The 23,308-nt window shown below is 31.3% G+C and overlaps 2 protein-coding genes across 3 annotated transcripts; one reads left to right on the top strand and one right to left on the bottom strand.

Annotated features, from left to right (window-relative positions):
• Positions 1-2,415: 2,415 nt before the first annotated feature.
• Hey (Hairy/E(spl)-related with YRPW motif) lies at positions 2,416-13,263 on the bottom strand. Its single transcript, XM_015326941.2, has 3 exons — positions 11,284-13,263; positions 10,731-10,945; positions 2,416-8,147 (listed from the first exon to the last, which is right to left on the bottom strand). The coding sequence occupies exons 1-3, from the start codon at positions 11,898-11,900 to the stop codon at positions 7,729-7,731; spliced, it is 1,251 nt and encodes a 416-aa protein (XP_015182427.1). The 5' UTR covers positions 11,901-13,263; the 3' UTR covers positions 2,416-7,728.
• A 206-nt stretch (positions 13,264-13,469) lies between these two features.
• LOC107069516 (ribosome biogenesis protein BMS1 homolog) lies at positions 13,470-22,973 on the top strand. 2 transcript variants are annotated; one of them, XM_015326904.2, is made up of 3 exons: positions 13,470-14,100; positions 15,352-19,967; positions 20,055-22,973. In XM_015326904.2, the coding sequence occupies exons 2-3, from the start codon at positions 19,117-19,119 to the stop codon at positions 22,915-22,917; spliced, it is 3,714 nt and encodes a 1,237-aa protein (XP_015182390.1). In that variant the 5' UTR covers positions 13,470-14,100; positions 15,352-19,116; the 3' UTR covers positions 22,918-22,973. The 2 variants fall into 2 exon arrangements, with proteins under 2 accessions (XP_015182390.1, XP_089028451.1); XM_089172325.1 differs by lacking the exon at positions 13,470-14,100 and having other exon boundaries at positions 19,614-19,753; positions 19,827-19,967.
• The last annotated feature ends 335 nt before the right edge of the window (positions 22,974-23,308 follow it).

The following is a 23,308-nucleotide window of genomic DNA, read 5'->3' as shown; positions in this document are numbered from 1 at the left end:
GGTATTCACATTTTATTAATTAAATTCATTCAGAAATTCGTTTAACACTAGATTTGTTCACTATTGTTTTGTTTATCATTTTTTAAAAATTTACAAACATTGTTTAAATGAAAAAGTGGGTAAAGGAGAGGAATAAATATTTACGTTTATTTCATTATAACATTAAAAATTACAATATAATTTAAAAAAATATTCTACTTCAAAGGTAATTAAATTTAAATTTTATTATATTAAAATTAATTAAAATATTTCTATTTTATATATATGTAACAAAAAAGTTTGAAATGAATTAAATTTGCTCAGTCCATAAATCTAGTGTTAATTGAATTATTTGAATGTAATACAGTTTTATAGTCATTATTTGTTCATTGTCATCGTCATCCTAAGGATAGGAAACCCATTGTGCATTCATCAATAAAGATTTAAAGTGAGTATATTTTTGTATTAAATAATTCCTCAAAAATTTTAATGATTTTCTGTAATAGTAATAATATTAATAGTATTATTTTTTATTTCAGTTTTAGATTGCAATCATTCACGAATGGCCCATATGTGGTAACCAAAACAGTGGTTATAATGGTATCATCAAACTGCGTGCAATGCAGTCTTTGAATTAGTTGTAGAATCAGTGATCGGGCGAGTTAGTTAAAATCAAACGCGAATTAGAGTCAGTGTTGTTCGTCGTATAATAAAATTTCGGTATCGCGATGAGAAACTCATCTATAGTTTCTTATTTTCGTTTATACCGCGTTTTTAGATTCACGTGAGGTGCATCACCATGGTGCAATAGAGCTGCATCTCATTGGAATGCATTGTAAGTATTCATTTTTATTAAAATTTTATTTGATTTTATTTTACATGATTTTGGATAATATTCCAGATAACTTATCGTTTTGTTCTATTTTATTTTACAGATGTAACCATGGATTCTCTTCATTTCAAAGTTGTTGGATGATTTCTTCGATGGATCTTTGATGGATCTTCGATGGATCTTCTTCAATGGCAAATCGAGTATCGTCTTCCATCGTTAGACTACAATACTTGCTGCGAAGTAGGAGTGTTTTGGAGCCATCGCAGAACTTCTTAAACCGTGAGTTTTTATTTAAAGTCCCTCCAGTGCTCAATCATGCCGAGGATGAAAGGTCCAAATCGACACGAGTTACTGGTTGTAATTATTTAAATAAATTATTGACGAGCACATGAGTAATTCCCTTTTAAGAATTACTTATGAAAATTGTATATTTTATTATATGTTTTATTATTAGTTCAGGATAGGTTTTCTTGTCTCATCGGTTAAATTCATTTAATTCATAATGCAATTAATAAATGCACTCTCTTTTTTATTACGTGTTAAAAGCATGTAATAAATGTCTTACATGCATTTCTTCGTACATAGTTTATCTAATCGAAATTAATTTTGATATATCAATACTTTGATATTTTAAATAAATGAGCAAGAAGACAAACTCATTCGCGACGGATAGACTTTGGCAGTTAAGTGGCGGCTCAAAGCCCAGTTCTTTAATTAGAACAGCCAACTTAATGAAAGGAGTCGTCCGAGGTTTGCAAAAAATATCCATCATTATTGTAGAGTCTTTTAATACATCCTTAACTCGAAACTGTAATTGTTTCATATGGGGTAACTTTTTTTTTCATTCGCTTGTTTAAGTCATTATTCACCAAATGACTTGTTGAGTCCTTAGTCGCTTAGATGAATTTTTATACAAATATATTTGTGTGTTTATGTCTCAATCATATTTTTTAGATCAGGATTTTCAGCTTCTAATATACTAATCTCCCGTTTCTCCCCCCCATACTTTTTGCGTTCTCATCTATGCGTGTACCCAGGTGTTACACGTATGGGTGAGAAACAGTTAGCGTGGGTTTAGTTTTAGTTTTTTCCCCTATTGGCGGCTGCTATTGTGCTAGTGATTGCACGATGTACTTTACACCTGTGTGTGCGTATTAGGTAGTGTGTATTGTACATCGTTTCGCGATATTTTTTATTCATTTAATACATTATTAAATACTTAAAGCACTACTTCTACATTTCACGTATGATATGAAAAATACGCGTTTCTGTATTCTTAGATTTATATTAAATATTTCTAATTTTTTTTGATAATCTCGTTTGCATAGTAGAGTTACTGCATTTATTTGTGGAAACTTTGATATACTTGTATATAACTAGTTTATTACTTAGTATATAACTTGTATATAACTTTTTGCTTTAGTTGTTTATGCAATAATCATTAGCCTTGGCAGTCGATTACAGCAAAATACGTACGTATACCCATTAGCATATAAGTTTAGAAAACGTGGTTGAACTAGGGTGTCGGAGGTGCCCCGGGGCATGCTCTCTAGTTTAGGCTTTTGCACCCTGGTGGTATGTGTGAGAACCGTGGAGTGAGTGGGTGGGTATGTATGTTTTTTCTTAAAATGGGTAAAAATATGGGTAATAGGCAGGCAGGTAGCATACTTCTTTGAATGAATGTAAAAACTTTAATTTTAAGTAGGTAGGATCCAGGAAAGGCATTAGACTTCTTGCTTCCACTCCGGAGTGGAAATTCCGCCTCCTGGTTTATACAGAATTGTTACAAAATTTGATCATCTCATTCTATTATGCTTGATTTGTTAATTTATTTTGTGACTATTCTGTGATCTTTATTATGTATCATGATTCAAAGATATTTGCAACCATTTGAAAGATTCATTTCTACTTCGATTTTATCTCAAACGAGATAGAGTCGAATCAAATTCGCAAATTCTTTGATGCATTTGATACTTAGTTTTAAGTACTTCAGGATTAGCACTACGCACTATCGCGATTTTGTCTTACAGCTAGAAATATTTGATATAATTAACGAATAAATTAATAACGAATTAATGAAATGAAGGTATTGCAAGAAAATGCAATACATTTATTGTACTATTTATTTCAATTCGATTTTATTACTTGACGTTAAAGGTGCGAAGTGTTATTAGGTCATCGAGGGAAATTATTATCTGCTTGGACATTCAATTAAATGTGCTCGTGTATGATCAATGAATTTTAAGTTCATTGAAGGTCCACGAATTAGAAAAATAAACGGAAATAGTAAATTAACTTTTTAATAATTGAGAATTAGAATCGTAATAAAATATGAGCTAATTTGTAAAAGTAGTATGAAAGATCTTACCTTGCTTACACGTAGAAAATGTCCAAATGCAGTTCTCAAGGAATGAAGAAAGAAGAGGCTTAATGCCGAAGAGGCCCCCACTTAATTGTGGCTCAAGAGGGCAACTACAGGCTATTGAGTTATTTTCAAAGGTTTAACAGCAAGTTCGAACCTTTAGAGAATGGCTCTTTAGTCATATTTTATATTTTATTGTATTTTTTTTTTTGCTCGTCATTAATTTTTAGTTGTAATTGGAGATGATGGACTATTCCATCTCCTTGGAACACCAAATTTGTGTCTATATCGTCAAAAAGATGCATATGTGTTTAGTTAGTTAGAGTCAAAAAATTTAAATTCCCTTATTATTACATTTTGAAGTCTAATTATCGTTTTTTAATATTAAAGTAATCTCTCTTTTCTTGTTTCGTCTTTAAGATTTTTTCACTGCTATCGTATGTTATTAAATTTTTAATTTTTTCTTTTCTATATAATGCAGTTTAAAAGTATTAGTCTTAATAATTAATGGATATTATTTTCTTTAGTAAATTAATATTTTTACTTTTACTTTTTTATTTTTTTTTTACTTTTTGTAAATGTAAAATCACGCGTTTAAATTTAATTTCCTTGCAACGGTAAATAAATATTTGATAAAAGTGAATAGAGAATTAAATTGAAAAGTGCATCTGCGAATTGGACGATTTATATGTCAGGCTATTGCATAAATTGATTGTATGATTAATACAGTTTTCTTTTTGTTACAGGTGATCTTCGTTAGATTTAACAACAAACCTTTTTGATTCTCCTCCTGCTTTTTATAATCTATGTATAAATGCATTTCTGAAGGCACACGTATCAACACTAAATATGAAATATATATATTTTAAAGTCCATAGTAAATATAACATTGAATATTTGCACAGGTTTACAAAAGATTTTAAATATGTTAGTTAATAAAATGTTTAATTTATTTACACATCTGTTTTAGAATTTATACTTTAATGGATCTTCTTTATTATTTTTATTTTTATAATATTTATGACAGGCTTCTCAAAAGGATGTGATTTTATTTTGCTTGTTTCTAAAATACGAGAATAAAATGTAGGGTATTCGAAAAATCATCGGTACAAAACTTGATCAGAAAACGGGTTAATGAAAAAATTTAGCAACCTAATGTTTCATCTAGCTGCAATTCCAGAATTATATTAGCCAAAAATCTGTAAAAATTCTCAGTTATAGCTACTGTTAAAAGAATAAAGTCTACAGAGTTTCAGATGTTTGGAACAATTAATTTATAAATGATAAAAAAGTTTCATCAAAATCGAAATTGGTCAGGGTCCAAAAATGCTTGATTTGACGTGTTATGCCCCATATATATAGTATGTACATATTTTTTTTCCTACAATTAACAATAGTAAATAAATTTATTTAAAAAACTAAGAAGAATATTGATAATAACGAAAATATATTTGTTTAGATTAATGAAGATTTTTATGTCGAATATTGCAATCTAAAATCGATATATATAATAAAAAAATATACATATATATCTATTTATCATATATGTAATGTAATATTTAAATGTGAACGTATTTGGAATAAGTGTGTATTTTTTGAATGTGTGAAAGATGTAAGAATAGACGTTGATAAGGCTGCGATTTTGTAATGGACACCAGCGTCATTAAATAAAATGCGATCACTGAAGTCAGAATTTTACATTGTGTAAATTTTACACCTTCTTGACTATTGTATATATGTATACATATAAATATATATATACGTGTGTATAAGTGTATTCCTTTCCTTTTGTTCGTCTAGCGTGTTTTCAAATATGCATGAACTTTCCTAGTTTTCTTGCAATAGTTTACTATACTATAGTAGTTGGATAAGTTTTTTTTTATTTGTTCGTGCCATTTGAGACAAATGTTATTTTATAGATAAATATCTCTTGTTCCTTTTCTTTCTTTCTGTTTTTTCTTTTTTTTTCCTTTTTGTTTTATTTGAAAAGTTATTTTTCCCGTTTCTAAATTACCCTTTCTGGAATGGTTTCATCGATCCGTGACATACAATTTGGTCGAGTATTATTTTTAACGTAATTCCGTTTCATATCATGCAAATTGTTATAGTATATTTTTTTCTTTTATTCTTTTCGACAAATTACATTATTTTTTAAATAGTCGCTTTTAATTTAGGTCAGCATATATTTCGTTAAAAATTTATTTTTATCGTAAAATCGTTAAAATCATTATTTGGCCTATTGGAATTATTTCATTTTTCGAATTAAACGATTTATATTTAGAACCAGTTACTTCGTTCGAAGTGTAAATTATTTAAAAAAAAGAATTTATTTTTATATCATCAGTTTAATTCCGATTTCCTTTGACAATGATTATTATATTCCAGATACACTGTATAAATCCGATAGAAATTAATAATAATAATAATAAAAAGAAAAAAAAGAAATAATTTTAATCAATAAATCGGATTTATTGATCGTTTTCTTTCATAAATAAAATTTCGCTCCTAAAATGTTCCTTAAAAAAAAAATAATAAAAAAATAAAAAAAAACAGTATTACTACTCTCCAACGTTTTGCAAAAGAAAAAAAAAGTAAAAAAGCAAAAAAAAACGAAGAAAAAGAACTAAAGGGAAACGATGATAATGGTTTCAACACGTGTACGCTTTAGCAATTACTCGTAGTGGTCTGGGATGCAATCCTTTGAGGATAGAAAAACTGTGGGAGGGTAACGAGCCTTCTTAAATTTGTTAAAGCTTCATATGAACAATAGGCACGTGTCGTTAGTCGATATTCCTGATTCTCGAAAATTGCTTTCGCGCGAGAAGAATCACCAGGGGGTGGTGGTGATGGTGGTGGTGGTGGTGTTAGGTTCAATGCAATTTCTAGTAGTAATTATATTCCTTGGTTTTTTTCATTTTTTTTTTTTGTTTAAAAATATTTCACATATATTTTACGTTGCGAGAACTAAACTAACGAGAGACGAGAGAGAGAGAAAGAGAAAGACGTAGTAAAACTGGTTCGCGTATAAAGAAGGAAGCCTAAGGGAGGGTGTCAAGAGTTCTTCTGTTCTTTGGACTCATACATAAAATGGAGATGTGTGTGTTGTGTATGTACGTGTACATGTATAAGAGTATTTTATGGATTTGTGTGTGGGCAAGCTGTGAATAGAATGTTTGCATAAGAAAAGAGGACTATACACTGTCTGTAAAAATTTAGCCATAAGCTTCGTACAATTTTTTTTACACTACCTTTGTAAAAATTAATATTAAAGGATACAAAGATGGAAAGATGAAAGAAAGAAGAACGAAAAATAAAACATTGAAGAGAAACATTGAAAGAAACACTCTCCCCCACACGGAGTCATCGTTTTCTTTTCGCATTTGTTTCTTTATTTTAAAAAATTCATATGCGTATTGCAAAAATATCGTTGTCTCTCTTATATACGCGTTTGAAAATCGACTGATCGTACAATGGCACTTATTTTTTTTTTTTTTTTTTCATAATTTAGCATAAGTTTTTTAGGAATGTAATTTTATAACAAGAAGAAAAAAACGTATTATTAAAAAATTCACACTGCGTACAACTATCGATAAGAGATTCAAATCCATTGCAAATGTTATTATTATTAAAAAAAAAAAAAAAAACGAAACGAAAAACTTATAAATATACAATTATTTACACTGTACAAGATTGTCATTCTATCGTATAAATATTAATAATATTTTTATTATTATTATTGTTATTACTATTATTTTGTTTTTGTTCGTTTAATTTTTTTTCTTTTTTTTTTGGCAATTTGTATAAATAATATAATATATATATATATATATATATATATATATATAATATGATATAATATATAATATTTCTAAATTTATGACTATCATCATATCACTTGTAGGACGTATTATGCGTACAATCCTAACATTTTGTCATCTTTATCAAATTCCTGAGATACATTTTGAGATCGTTTTTGTACAAAATATACCACAACTATGACTTATTTACAAGAAACTAATAAATTGGCTCATCAAGATCTTCTTAACACATTCACGGCCGGCACATCTTTTCCTTTTTTAATAATGAGTACCGGAAAAAATAATGAATTATTTAAATCTATATTAAAATAATAAAATATAATAATATAATAAAATGTAATTATTTAAATATTATATTGAAATAATTAAATATAAATTTAATATATAAAATATTTATATATTTATATAAATATTTAAATATTAAATATTATATATTTAAATTAATATTATATATTAAAAATTAAATATTATATATTTATATTATAAAATTAATATAAATATATAAATATAAATTTTATATATATATATAAATTTATTTTTATTAAATTTTGAAAATTTAAAATGACTTGAATCACGTCAGCGGCAACTAGGAATAGAACTTGAAAAGACGTGAATTCACGTCAGCGGTCGCGAATGTGTTAACAAATGAACAAATGAGCCTAACCTATAAAGAAAAAAAAATGTATAAATTATAAATTAATATCAAAAGATATAGTTTCTCCTAAATAATCATATCCTCAATAAGCAAGTTCAGCACCCCATGGTCTGTAAGGTTTGCCTTGTTGTTGTGCGTATTGCGTAGGATATTGGCTCCAACCTAATGCACCACCACCAATAAGTGGTGGCATAGTACCAGTTCCTGGTGGCATACCAGTGGGTACACTGCTAGGTGGTTCATAGTTGCTGGCTGATGAGGTTGATGTTAATGTTGTTGCCGAAGGTACAGCAGGACCAGGAACACCAGTTGAAGGTGGCGGCCCGGCAGGATGTTCTCGATGAAAACTTTGAAGATGTGAAAGGAGTCGTAACCTTAATGGATCCCTTTCATCTAAACCTTCCATAGTTACGAGATAACGACCAACTTCAGCGGCACATTCACTCCAACCAACAGCATGATAATCCATAGCTAACTTTGTACTGTCGTATCCGTCAGGTCCTGAGACAGAATAATGATCAATGATCAATGATTTGTAAGATATATGTACATGTGTATATATATGTATGTGTATGTGTGTGTGTATAAAAAGAGAATAGAAGAGAAAAAAGGGAAATTTTGCGATAGGTTTATTATTATTGTAAGCTAAGATGCGTAGAAGTTTTCGTGTCAGAACATCACAATGCCTTCTTACTGAACGAGTGTATTAGAGAAAGAGAGTGTTCAGATGTACTAAAAGCCTTGGCTTTGCCAGTCGGAGGGGTATTGTATCGTAATAGGGTGGGGGCAATGGGACAGGTAGCGTGGGAACCGTTTAGACCCCCATAGACCTGAGGAGCCACATGCAAAGAGCTTGCACGCCAATTCGAAATACTAGCTTCTGTCCCACGACGTTGTAAGTTCTATTAGTGTGTTAGATAGTTACTATTTCTATAGGAATCTTATTCCTTTTATAGAAACACATAGGACCGTACTTATATTTGCAATAAAATTAAATGAATATATTTTTTAATATATTAAAAATTAAATGATTATATTATTATTTAAAATATTTAATTTTTTATATAATTATAATAATTATTTGTATCATGCATGTAATAACGTTTAATTGTTTCACCTTAATAATATAATTATTATTAATATATAACATAGCAAGAAATTTTGCGAAAAAAAAGACAAAAAACATTATTTTATAGATTGACAAATACCTAGAAGAATAGAAGATAGAAATATATTCTCAAGATTGTTCACAAATTGCAAAAGAAAAATTGTGAGTAAATGTGTGAGTTTGTGTAGAACTCGGTAGCTGGTTTCCCACAGAGTTCGACATCTGCCCCGGTCCGCTGCTGGCAACTCAGCGCCTTCTTCATGAGGGGTGCTAGTACGAGCCCACCCTACACGTATACGCTAACACATTCTCACTTCTTTTCTCTTTCTCTCTTTTTCTTTCTCTCTTTATCGTACCGCCACCAATCGTGGGAACGCCATCGAGGAAGAGTCGTTGACTTCCTGTGCTTCCCACAGGATCTTCCAGTTGGATTCAGCACCTGCTACTGCTGCTGCTGCTGCTGCTGCTGTTATTGCTGTTGCTTCGGAGGAGGGATTCATGACAAGGATTTGGAAGGATTCATGGATTTGTTTAAGAAATATCGCAAAACCTGCCTCGAATCTTACGATCTATTTTTTGTTTTGTTTTGTTTCTTTCTATACGTTCGATAAATCGATATATATATATGGATATTGAAAAATACAATAATAAAAAAGAATATCTTTTTTTTAAGTACCAAACGTTCTGATCAATTGATTTTTTAAATAAATTTTATTCTAATTATATTTATTTATTTATTTATTTATTTATTTACTTAGGTTAAAATAGTCATTCACGGTCGAACGATTCTTTCCTCGAAATTTGTCACCCGATCGTTTGATTTCTTTTTTTATTTTTTTTTTATCGACGTTATTATAAATATAAACTTTATTGAATCCGCCGTATGTTTACAGTTAGCTATTTCTCTCTTCCTCTTTTTTTTCTTTTTATTTTTTTATTTATTTTTTTTATGGAGTATTGCATTTCCAAGGAGTATATTTTTCGTTTTGTTTTATAAATTGTGTTGTTCCCTCGTATACGGGTTAATGATTTAATATTATTCGCACGTACGAGAAACAAAAAGTATTTTAATTAATGCAACATCGAGTTTAATTTTTTTTCTTTTTGTTTTGTTTTGTTTTAAACGTTTGAATACATTTTAACGAGGAAAATCTATACGAAACGACAGATGGTCATTCGGTTATGGAATTACCGTTTCTCAGAGCGCGGTCAACAGGTGTCTTCCGGTTTAAAAAGAATCGGCAAATGACGGCTGTAAAAAGAAACAGAAAGAGAGAGAAACAGGAGGAAGTGATTGGATACGAAAGAAAATACGATAATATACTACTGCAACAGAATGCAGGTTGAGATTTGCATCGTCCTTGACTTTGAAAGTAACTCTTTTAAAACTTCAATTGATCGATTATGTCCGATCAACCGCGAATACGTTTGTAATAAAGTATACGCTTAGTTAAGCGACACGAGATAAAACGAGAATTGTTATCTAGATTAAAGTATTGATTGACTTTGAAAATAAAAAAAAAAAGTAGCATAATCATTTTTTTATGTTGAACATCATTATCATCATTATCATTACGTAGCACCTTTTGTTCGTTGCTTTTTTTTTTTGGAATGTACTGTTAAAGGAAACCCGGGTGCAATATCTCCGAAAAAAGGGTTGAGGACAAGCTGTGAATCAAAAAACTGAGAAAAGGAAATGGAAGAACTTGCGCTCAACTTCAACAGTTCCGTTATTTGAAATAACAGTTAGATCCATTATTACGTATACACATGTATATCCTATTTTCAAACGGATTTTGATAGTTTTCAGATAACCGTTAGCCTTACCGTTTATATTCGAGGCAAGTGTTATTATTTGTGTGTGTGTGTGTATGTGCTAGGCTTACTATTACATATTTTGAAGGATTAGTCAGGAAAGGTTAGAGTTATTTCTAAAAGTTGTGTATATATACATATATATATATATATAAACTTACCCTTGTTTCTAAGAGTACGCAAATGTTCAACGGTAAGCTGAAGTATTTCAGCCTTTTCCAATTTCGCACTGTGAGGGTCTCGAGCTGCTGCAGGCACCAATCTTCGCAGTTCTCCGAGGGATGCGTTTATTCTGTCGCGACGTTTCTTCTCTATCATTCCTCTCCTCCGTTTTCGTGATGCGTGCTGACAGGAATCACCTCCGGGTGAATTGCATCTAAAACGAACGAACGAAAAAACAAACAAAGAAATATATATATACATGTATACAAATCCTTGATCGTTTTTTGAGTGAAATGAATTTTGGTTGATTCTTTTTCTTTATCCCCATTGTTTAGAAAATCAATTAAACTATTTTATCGATTATGTTTCAAATTCTTCGTAAGTTAAATGATGTATAATATATATAAATATATAGGATATATGGAAAATAGCGACCAATTATAGCCGTTTATAGTTGTACGTATGTATTACGTGCATCGATCGAACAGTCATTTTCTAAAGTCAAGGTTATTCCTATAATATTACTGCATTGAAATAGAAATATATACTTACGGTTCTTTACCACTTTCTTCGGAAAACACGTCATCACAATCCGAATCGCTCATAGCTCTTTTGAGATTCCTTTGTTGATGAGCTTGATTTTGTTGTTGCTGTTGTTGCTGTTGCTGCTGTTGTTGATTAGCATCTTGGGATCTCATTTCATCCATTTTCATATCGGAATATTCGTGATTAGATCTCATTTCTGTAATATCAGGTCTCATACCAGACATGTCCTGATGCCTGACATCATTGTGTCGAATATCCTGATGTCTGACAATTTCCGATCTGTGCATATCCTGATGTCTTTGTGCTTCCTGATGTCTTTGCATCTCTTGATGCCTAAGATCGGGTCTTTGCATTTCGTGATTCCTGATATCGTTAATGTTAGAAGGTGGTGGTGGCGGTGGTGGCGGTGGTGGTGGTGCATGACGAAGGTCAGGAGGTGGTGGTCTCATATCGTGATGATGACGCATGTCGGGATGTTGCGGTTGGTAATGGTGATGAGGTGGTGGTGGATAACCCCAATGATGACCGGACGGTAAATGTGTTGGCCCTACTGCACCAGAAGTAATGTCCGATGACAAGAGCGTACTGTTCTCGTCTGAGCATGCTACTACTACTCGCCACATTTTCTCACGATTTTTGTGTTTTTTTCTTTTTTTAAAAACAATTATTTACGATAAATTTATATCGAAGAATAATCAAGAAACGAGAAAACGTCTATAGAAAATTGGAAGACTTAGAGCTGGCAGTTGTTCCGTTAAAAGTTAAATTTGTATAAGTGGCAGTGAAGTGTCTCCACGATTATCAGAAAAGTTAACTTTTCCAAGCTGGTAGGTGTTATCTAGTATAAAATATCGATCCCATAACGATGCTTCTGTTAAATGGATCAAGTGTCATACCAGTCGCATTGCAGTACCAAGCAAAGGGTGCCACCGATCGTTAAATATTGTCCTTAATAATCAATCGTTTCTGTGAATCAAACGTAGAATTTAATTATTTATAATTTAATTATTTAATTATTTAATAATTCACCACCGTAATAATACACCGTGTTTAGATTTATTTCGATCATTATATCGACAAGATCACACTTATAAAATGTCACTAATCAAAAATTAAAAATAAAAAGGGTTAAAACGATGAAAATTGTACAAAACAAGGTTGCAAACGATTAACAACGATAAAAAATGAAAAAAATCTTCTGCACTTGTTTGATCGTAAGGTTCACACGTGGCACAGCTTCCTGAGGTCGCGTGTCAGGATTTGGGTGTTAAGTTGGTGGCGACCGCGAGGAACTTCTTCGCGGATGCACTGTATTCCCGTTGTCGCGAAGGAATATAGAAGGTTATAGTAGTACAATATGCGTATTGCCGGTTGTGTTACTTCTCCTGATGGTGCTGATGCTGCTGCTGTTACACTGTCCGGTACTAGCCAGCTCCCGCACGCGTGTGTATCAGTCGCGTGGCGGCGGACGTATGTCGTGTGCGGGAGGACCCAGGGACGGCACACGAGCCGCGTGCCCCGTTTCAAGCCCAGTAGTGGGGGAACTCCTGTTATATATATTTTTGGAGTGGGGGGACCTATGGGTTTCTTCTCTTCCTCCAAGGTGAAAGCTTTAGCTGGGACCCCATGGATCAAAGGCGAGACTTATAGCAGGGAAGAGGAAAGAGAGAAAACAAGAAGTAGGGACTTTTACATGAACATTCGGTAGAGTAGGGGAGAGAAGGGGGGTAGGGAGAACTAGCTGAGAGATCAGGAAGGGGCGATTTTCGTGGGAACGCCTGTGGCGCTTCCTCTACTCGCGGTGTGCACACTTTTTTCCTATCAAAAATACCCCCTCTCCTACCCACTCCATTCCACCTATCCTATTTTTTCCTTTCTTTATTCAGGAGTCGTCTTTTCTTATCTTTTATCTTATTACATTCGATTAGAGACTCTTATCTATTATTATTTTACACATATTCGTCTAACAAATTTATTGGGTTGCCCATAAAAATAGTTCTTACCAATTTAGAAATATTAAATTGACCAGATAAGTTCGTGAGATTTCTTCCTATATTATTTGTTTAGAAAAAATAAAGCACACACACACACACACACATACATACGCGAATTTATTGATATTCCTAATATATAAATAAAAAAATAAATGTATTATTTATAGATAATTTCTATTATTCGACATATTAACGAGTTAATGTTAAAGATAAAGATTTGTTAAGTTTAAGTAACGACAAAATATCACTAGGCGATAAGTCGAGAATCTTAGTAGTTATCCCTTCGTCGATCCCTTAAATTGATACGTGCGCCACCATGAAATCACTTGGACGGGCACCCTAGATTGGTCTCACTCTCTCCCACACCCACTGGCCACCTCCGCCTGCCTGTCCTCCTCTTCACCCTTCTTTCAAGTTAGACGCGTGCATACACGCGTCGAAAGCTAGTTCTGGGGTCTTGGATTGACGAGTATCCACGCACATATACATACACAGACACACATGTAAATACACGGACAACCGACCTATCGCAAAGTACTGGACATCGTAACGCGTTAATAACGGGGTGAGGGCGAGGGTGAGGGTGGGGTGTGGGATGTAGGGGGGTTAAAGGAGGGAGATTTGAGAAGAGTAGGTGATCGTGAACCGTGGGGAGGGTGCGATCACGATAAAGTTCACACAGGAATCGTATGCAGCACGCGCTCGCACGATTATTGCTAGCTACCACCGTGTGCCTGGGAACCAAGCTGACTAATCGTATTGTTAACTTTTCAGTAACGATCGACCGGTTGTGATTATAAAACGTTTGTCGATCATCTACTACGTCATTGTAAGTAAAAACGTTTGCTCATTAATTTAAACAATTGTTTTTTTTTAATTTTTTTTTCTATAAATATCCCAATCATTTACGTGGTTGACTTCAAACGTGCCGAATTTGTTACGAAAATTTCAACTTAGAAATAAAAAAATTACGTTTGATTTATTCGTACAAGAACACGTTGATACGTAAAACAAAACATAAGATTATTTAACATTAAGAACAATTTTTTGTCATTTAGCAATGTTTAATATAATCATTATTAAAACAGTTATTGATTTTTTTTGATCTAAATTGTTGAAATTACGATCTAATGTTGTAATATTAAAATTCGTAATCAATATTATAATATTATTTATTATTAGTTATATTAAAAATGAATGTGTGTGTGTGTGTTTAATTGTTTTAATCTTCGAACGGGCTTAAATCAAAATTAGAATTAAGCAAAATTAGTCAAATAAGCCACGCGTTTCTTTGAAAGAGAAATAAGAAAGATTGAAAAAAAAAAGCAAAAAAAAAAACAAGAAAGAAATGTGGATCACGCGATGGCACGCGACTATTTTTGAACGACTCGTGATCAACCATTATTCGTCGCTACGTGTGGTCCAGATTCTGGTTACCTTTTTTGGGTACTTCTTCTTCTTATTCTTCTTATTCTACTTATTCTTATTCTTTTTCATTTTTTTTCTTTTTATTTTTCCCTTTCCATTCTTCTTTCGTATTCTTCGTATTATGTAGTATCCCTTTGCACCCCTTTACGAGGTTTACCCTCTTATTATTAAAGGGTACAGAATTCCCACGGGTAATACTATCGTCACCGATCTTTATCCCGCCATTACTGACATGAGAGTTAATATTAATACCGTTCTAAATTATTTTAATAACATATTTATTTTATATATACATATATAAAAATAATACACACAAACAAAAATAATGATCAATTATTTTTTTGTTAAAAATATTTTTATCGAAAAAAAAAGAAACAAATATTTCTTTGATCATCATCGATGTTTGTTATCACTGTTAAAAATTAATATATTCGTAGTACAAAAATTATAATATTTTTCTTAGATAAAAATAGGAAAATAAGATCTGTCAGCCATTTTTATCCCCTACCCCCTTCCGCTACTGTCTTTTTTGTGTTAATATTTTTAATTGGTTTTTTTTTTAGAAGAAAAAAAAGTAATAATAATAATAAAAAATTACAAAGAAAAAATCTATCGTTTGAAGTGAGTCACGGGAGCATTAAAATTTGTGCAGGTCACAATATCGATGACTTATATCGTTCCGTGTCTCGGAACCGTGAGGCAGGCTAAAGTATCCGGCTCTTGCTTCCGGTCTGCACGCGACTTCTGCACGTGAAGTCACGTGGCACAAATCGAAGTGTTCCTCGCGTTTTGTGTGTACTCTTTTTCTCTCTCTCTCACGCGCGCGCGCGCGTGTGTGCTTAAGTATGTGTATCATTCGAGACAAAAAGAGCAACGTGAAGTTTTAAGTAAGCCAAAGACATATCTCGATGAATGGTACTTATTAAATCCTAGCTCGATATAAGAAGAGTAACAGAGACAGAAAAATACGTCTCCCTCTCTTCCCCCATTTTCTACCCCTGACCCAAAAAACAAATAACATACATTTGTTGTAAATTTATAAATTTATTTTTCTCTCTTTTTCGTATAAAAATAATTTCCTTGAATTCGTAATAATATCTTAAATAAATATTTTTCTAATAATATTAATTGAAATGTTATATATATATATATATATACATTTGCAAGTATTCATACGAAGACGGTAAAGTTGAGTGCAGTTTTTTGTTGTTGTTGGTCAACTGGTCAGTCCATATTCTGAACAAACAATCGATAGAGAATCTTTTTTTCTTGCACGATATACATACAGGAGTTTCTATAGCTCTTAGCTACATATATATATATATATCCCCCACCCTCATTCGTAAAGCAAACATGCATAAAATTACGTATTGCGGTATAGGAAAATGAATTCTGAAGATATATATATATATATATTCTATTCTACTTGCAAAAACAGTCGATTGGAGGGTGGACACTTCCGACAAATGTATATATACTACTATTCGATATCGTTCATATCGTTTTACTTGTCACGTCGAGTAGATTTCATAAAAATCGCGTCGATGTATTTATCAATTGTTTTACTTTTTGAAATAAAACGATGAAACAAAATTTTGTATTCACGAGTATAATTTAATCAATATTTCTTTAAATATTGTATCATGAATAAAAATCATCGATAAACTCATTCAATATACTTTGTATCATCTAGAATAATAATTTGACAATCGTTGATATAACTTTACTTCTTATTCTTAAATACTTGCATTGATTAATTTCTTCAAAGATACATTTTACAATTAAAACATTTTATAATCAATCAAACCTATACAGTCATAGTGATAGGAAAATCTTAACAAATATAATCTATGGTTACAGGATATCTAGTATATATTTATCTTGTTGTCAAGAATACTTAGGTTTTGGAGGGTGTAAAAGTTAGATTGGAAGGATGGTCAGTCACTCCCCCGATCGGACAACACTTGACCAGCATTGACAGTTGGGACTGTGGGACAATCGTTCGATAATTGGGTGACATTGTCTGTTTTTCTGCCGGACACCTTGTTCACTATCGACAAATTCACGCCCTCTGGTCATTCTGAACTTATTCTTATACTTTACGATTTGTTGCTCGTGCTTTCTTGTCCTATATACCAACGAAAATATGAATTTATTACCGATTATATTACACGCATCAGGCAGTTACTGATATTTCTATTACAACTATCTCTCACTTGTTTTGGATCGTAAATCTTGACCATGATTCAACTTATATCAAACCAATATCTCTCATTGACCTCAATCCTATATCCAGATATTTTATTTTTAATTTCTTATTTAAATAGATACGATTAAAAAAAAGAAAAATTCGATTTATAAATTTGTATTAATTTTTATTTTTTGTTTTTATCGAACCCCATACAATTTGAAAAATAATTTATTTGATCGCTAAGAAAATTCGATGACAAATTTTACGAATCGTACGTGACTCGAACAAAACGTTAGACTTATTCCTAATAGGATAGATAAATTAATTTAGATTTTCTTCTAAACGTTTTAGTATACCAATTAAGTACGGCACTATGCCAGACAATCACGCAAGTTTCCAGATTTCCAAAAGTCAAGCTTCGGTTGTTCGATCGTAGGTACCATCTGTGCGTTCCTATTCGATTCCCCATACGATTAAATTGTCGGTGAATAACGAGACACGATTGAATGACGATGTAGTAGTGGATATATCACGTTAATTGATGCTTAAAATGCATTATTGCGTTAAATTAAATTATCTTCGTAAACTATTAATAATTGTAAGTCAATTAAGTGGTTCGTTAGATCATACTTTGGGTTTGTATTACGAATTACGAAATTATGTATGTTCTACGATACGTTAAATCAATGCTTTCTTAATTTAACATACCACTAATTGAGGTAGTAAAAATTAAAAAAAAAGAAAATACTGTAACTTAAAATTCTGAATTACTATATTATAGTAATGGGTTGTCTGGAAAATTGGTGTAGATTTAAAGAAAAAAATATATTTCATATTACAAATAATAATTAGCACATACTTTTCAAGCAAACTATAATACTATTAATTACTTTTTATATACAATTATATATACATAAATGTTGTATATATATGGTGTATATGTGTACATACTAAGAGCATTTATTGCAATGGGAATGTTCGCAGCCTGAAATTATGTTCCATTTAAAAATCCACCCCAATCGTCATTGCAATTCGTTTTGGTTAGAGGCCAGTCAATTGTAGACAAGTGCATACCGCACAGAATCGTATATTAAAACGATTTTTTTAAGCGTGATTTTAAAAGGTGACAGCTGTCCGCCTTGTTTGACAGACCGGAACACCGTTTACGTGTTATAAACTTACGTGTGTAAGTTACAACGAAGAAAGATTCATTAAATTGTATTTTCTTATTTTTTTGTTGGTTCACATTTACACATACGCACACACATGTATCACAAACATACTATACGTAAATTACATTATAATGAATTAATAAAATATAATTATATTTTTTTTCAATAATAATAAATAAATAATGAAGCAATTTTTTTCACGTTTGATGAACATGCGAAATATAAGCTAACTTGCTGCAAAGAAACAATTTGTTCAAAGAACATAAAACGATCGATCATCCTCTCAAATTTTACAATATCACTCGTCATTGTACAAATTAAGATACATGATCGATGACTTTCCAATCGACCAGCAGTATTGTGCGGTTTCAAATGGATAATGTATGTCCTCAGAAGTAACGCGATAATTTTTCGTCATCGTAATTTAACAGTTGGCCAATCTATTGACATATTTCGTTGCAGATTTAACATAAGAAAAGTAGAAATTCATATGGGAATACAATTGTATATTCAAGTGTATCTATGGAATAATTTGTCAATGATTTTTTTCTATAAAATCCGTAATTTATTGAGTATCTACGAAGAAATTCATCAATGACTGAATTTAAATTTTTAATTAATAATTAAATAACTTATTTAATCATTTCACACGATTTATAACAATTTAAATTTTTACTTATTTATTATTAATGTCTTATGATTAAATATTTTTTAATTATAATTATTTATTCATAATTTCATTGAAAAAGTTATAAAATATAAATGAGACTGTTGGTAAAACAGTTTCGCGGAGTGTCGGTAAATCAATAGGATAATATCGACATACGGTAAGTTCAAATTTGTGACGCTTCGATAGCACTCTCGATTCTTCTTTATCGATATAGTTTTCTGAAAGCATCAAACCTAACCTATTTTGATGAGAGTCACATGTTGTGTGATATTACGAGTAAGGCGAGTAAGTAAAGTAAATAAAACAATTAAAAATAGTGTAAAATATGGTAAATATTTTGTAATATTAATGAAATAAATCTAGAAAGTGTAAAAGTGTGACAAAATGTTGAACGAAGAAGATACTGTAAAACATAAAACGCATAGAGAACGAAATGCTGGTCGTAAAGCTGAGAAGAAGAAAGCTAAAAATCCACATGTTCAAGAATTAACCGATAAACAGAAGAATCCGAAAGCTTTTACATTTAATTCAGCAATTAAAGCTGAGCGACGATTTCGACGTAAGCAGGATATTGAAACTAAAAAACAACATATACCTTTAGTAGATAGAACACCATTAGAACCTCCACCAATTCTAGTCGCAGTAGTTGGACCACCCAAAGTTGGGAAATCATTGCTTATACAATGTTTAATTAAAAGTTATGTTAAGCAACCATTGACTAATATAATTGGTCCTGTCACTGTAGTTTCTGGTAAGAAAAGAAGGATTACATTTATGGAATGTAACAACGACATAAGTTGTATGATTGATATAGCAAAAGTAGCCGATTTGGTTTTACTCTTAGTCGATGCATCTTTTGGTTTTGAAATGGAGGTCTTTGAATTTCTTAATATTTGTCAAGTTCATGGTATGCCCAGAGTCATGGGTGTATTAACTCATTTAGATTTATTTAAAAACGCTAAACAATTGAGAAGAACGAAGAAAATATTGAAACATAGATTTTGGACCGAAGTATACTCAGGTGCTAAATTATTTTATCTTTCTGGATTAATTCATGAGGAATATCTTCGAACTGAAATTAAAAATTTGGCTAGATTTATATCGGTGATGAAATTTAGACCATTGACATGGCGTACTTCGCATCCTTATATTCTTGCTGATAGAATAGAAGATTTAACATTGCCTGAATTGATAAGGAAAAATCCTAAGGTTGATAGGACAATATGTTTATATGGGTATGTATAATTTTATATTTTATTATTTAATATTTGCCTGATGTTTTATTAGATTGTATAAAAATGTTCGTATAATTTTTTTTACAGGTATGTTAGAGGAGTGCCTTTAATTAAAGAATCTTCCATTCATATTCCTGGATGCGGTGATCTTAGAATTAAAGATGTAAGCTTTTTATCTGATCCATGTCCTCTTCCCGAACAATTGAAGAAACGTGCATTAGTAGAAAAGGAAAGATTAATATATGCACCGTTTTCTGGTATCGGTGGGATTGTTTATGATAAGGATGCAGTTTATGTTGAATTAGCGGGTAGTCATTCGCACAAAGATGAGGATACTGGTTTAGCTGGTGCATTGATGGAAACTCAAGAAACTTTAGATCAAAAGTTACAACACAGTGAACTACAATTATTTAGTGATGCTGCACCTATTAAATCTCAGGATGTTAATGAAGATTTTCAATCTCATTATATTGGTGAGAATGTAGAAGAGAATGGAAGAATAAGAAGGAAAGTTATTTTCTCGGATTCAAATGAAACTGCAGCATCTTTGGATGCGGATTCTGATAATAGCGAAGAAGAAGATGGTGATGACGATGATAAAGAAGAATTGAATGATGATGAAGATGATGAAGACGATGAAGACGATGAAGACGATGAAGATGATGAAGATGACACAGAAGAGAATACAATTAAAAAAGGTACTAAAAGAAAAAGTCAGGATTTACTTTTATCCTCCAGAAAGAAAAAGAAAACCATTAATTCTTCTAATATTGATAACAAAGATAAAGATGATAATAATAAAGAAGTAAAAAATAAAACTGAGGTAGAAGTCTACCATTCTTTAAGTAAAGAATCTGATATTCGAGTAAAGAATAAAATTACAGAAGTTCTCAGTCTTTTTGACAAAAGTTCAAATAAAAAAGACGTAGATATAAGTAAAAATGAAAGCGATAATGAAAGTTTTGACGAGCTTAGTGACACCGATTCTCGTGGTGGCTTAGAAATGGATCATTCTGATAACGATAATAATGATTTTGAAGAAGAATCAATGAAAGAAGATAATGATGGTTATGAAAGCGAGGAAGAAGTTGCAGATGAATTTAAATGGAAATCTAATTTAGTCGATAAGGCCAAAGAAGCATTTAGAAATCGTCAAGAAAATAATAAAAGTTTAATGAAAATTGTTTATGGAGTATTTGACAAAGGTATACAAAGTAATAATAAAGAAGATGAAGAAGAAGAAGAAGAAGATAATGATGATGATAACAAATCTGTTGGCGGAATATTTAAAGTTGTACAAGAAAAACAAAAACAAAAATTACAAGAACGTGAATTACAAAATTTGGAAGAAAGTGTGTTCTTTTCCACAAAACCTTCCCGAGATTGGTTGGAAGAGGACAATAAAGTATTGTTAGTTAATTGTTTTGTTACTGGCAAATGGAAAGAATCAGAAGATGCAGAGGAACTTTTAAAATTAGATGATATGGATGAAAATGAAATATACGGAGATTTTGAGGATTTAGAAACAGGGGAGAAACATAAAGCAGATGATACTCAACCATCAAAAGAAAATGAATTAGATGAAAAGAAACAGCTTCTTGAGAAAAAAAGAAAACTCAAAGAACAGTTCAATGCTGAGTATGATAATGGAGAAACAAAAACATATTATGACGAATTGAGACAAGAAGTTGACAAACAAGCAGAAATAAACAAATCAGAATTCGAAGGAATAGATGATGATGTTAGAGTTCAGTTAGAAGGTTATCGTCCAGGAATGTATGTACGTGTAGAAATACAAGGTGTTCCTTGTGAAATGATTATAAACTTAGATCCATCATATCCGCTTATAATTGGAGGATTATTGCACGGAGAAGAAAATATCGGTTACGTGCAAACACGAATTAAAAAACACAGATGGTATCCAAGAATTTTGAAAAGCAAAGATCCTGTAATTCTTTCTGTAGGTTGGAGAAGATTCCAAACATTACCAATTTATGCTAAATTAGAAGATAATCTACGTAGTAGAATGTTAAAATATACACCAGAACATGTTGCTTGTATGGCACATTTTTGGGGACCTATAACACCACAAGGTACTGGAGTTCTTGCTGTTCAAAATATTGCTACAAGAGAACCAGGTTTTAGAATAGTAGCTACTGGATCTATCGTAGAAATGGATAAGAGTACTCAAATAATGAAAAAATTAAAACTCACTGGTGTTCCAATGAAAATTTACAAAAAGACTGCATTTATCAAGGATATGTTTAATAGCACTTTAGAAGTAGCTAAATTTGAAGGTGCCAAGATTAGAACAGTTTCCGGTATTCGTGGTCAAATAAAGAAAGCAGTTTCTAAACCAGCAGGTTGTTTTCGTGCTACGTTTGAAGATAAAATATTATTGAGCGATATAGTTTTCTGTCGTACCTGGTACAAAATCGATGTACCTAAATTCTATAATCCTGTAACGTCACTTTTGTTACCTCCTGCTGAAAAGAATCAATGGCGTGGTATGAAAACAACTGGTCAATTAAAACGAGAAAAGAATATTCATGCAACTGTTAATACTGATTCGCTTTACACTCCTATTGAAAGAAAAGTGAAAGTATTTAAACCCTTGATAATACCACGTAATTTACAAAAAGAACTTCCCTACAAAGACAAACCTAAATTTGGACCTGATCCACAATCGCGTAAGACTAAATTTGCAGAAAATAGAGTTGCAGTGGTGCGAGACGCTAAAGAAGAAAATGTGGCACGTCTTATGAAAATGATTAGAACGGCATATGCGGATAAGCAACAGAAACTTAAAAAAGCTACGACAGAAAGGATAAAAGCTCTTAAAGCGCGAATTAGAGTAGAAGAAGCTAACAAATTAAGGAGACAAAAGGAAAATAAAAAACAAATCTTTAGAGATCTTAGTAAATTAGAAAATAAAAGTAAAAAGATGTAATTTTAAAGTATAAACTTACATATACGCTTTTAATAAATAGCTTCTTGTAATTTTAATTTAATTATTTTTTATGTCACTTATATTTTATAATATAAAGAATAAGTAAATGTATGCATGTATATATATATGTGTATTTAAAAGTATTCTATGCAATGTTACATACATTAATGCGTTTCGATGAATTAAAAAAAATGTTTATAAAAATTATTACGAGTTATTAATAAGTAATAAGTAATATTAAATTAATATTTCCATTCAAAAAGTTCATATTATTTTGACGTAATTAATTGAACATTAAAAATATTAAATTAAAAAATAGACGTATGTTTAATAATTGACTTTAGTAGTCCACAAATTTTCGATTAAACATCATGGCCGCCGAGATATTTAA

The sequence above is a fragment of the Polistes dominula genome, unplaced genomic scaffold (assembly GCF_049000335.1).
Source record: "Polistes dominula isolate Pdom_NZ unplaced genomic scaffold, Pdom_raw_medaka contig_73, whole genome shotgun sequence".
Classification (NCBI taxonomy): Eukaryota; Metazoa; Arthropoda; class Insecta; order Hymenoptera; family Vespidae; genus Polistes; species Polistes dominula.
The sequence above is the reverse complement of the archived record's forward strand: the minus strand, read 5'-3'. Positions and strand labels throughout refer to the sequence as shown.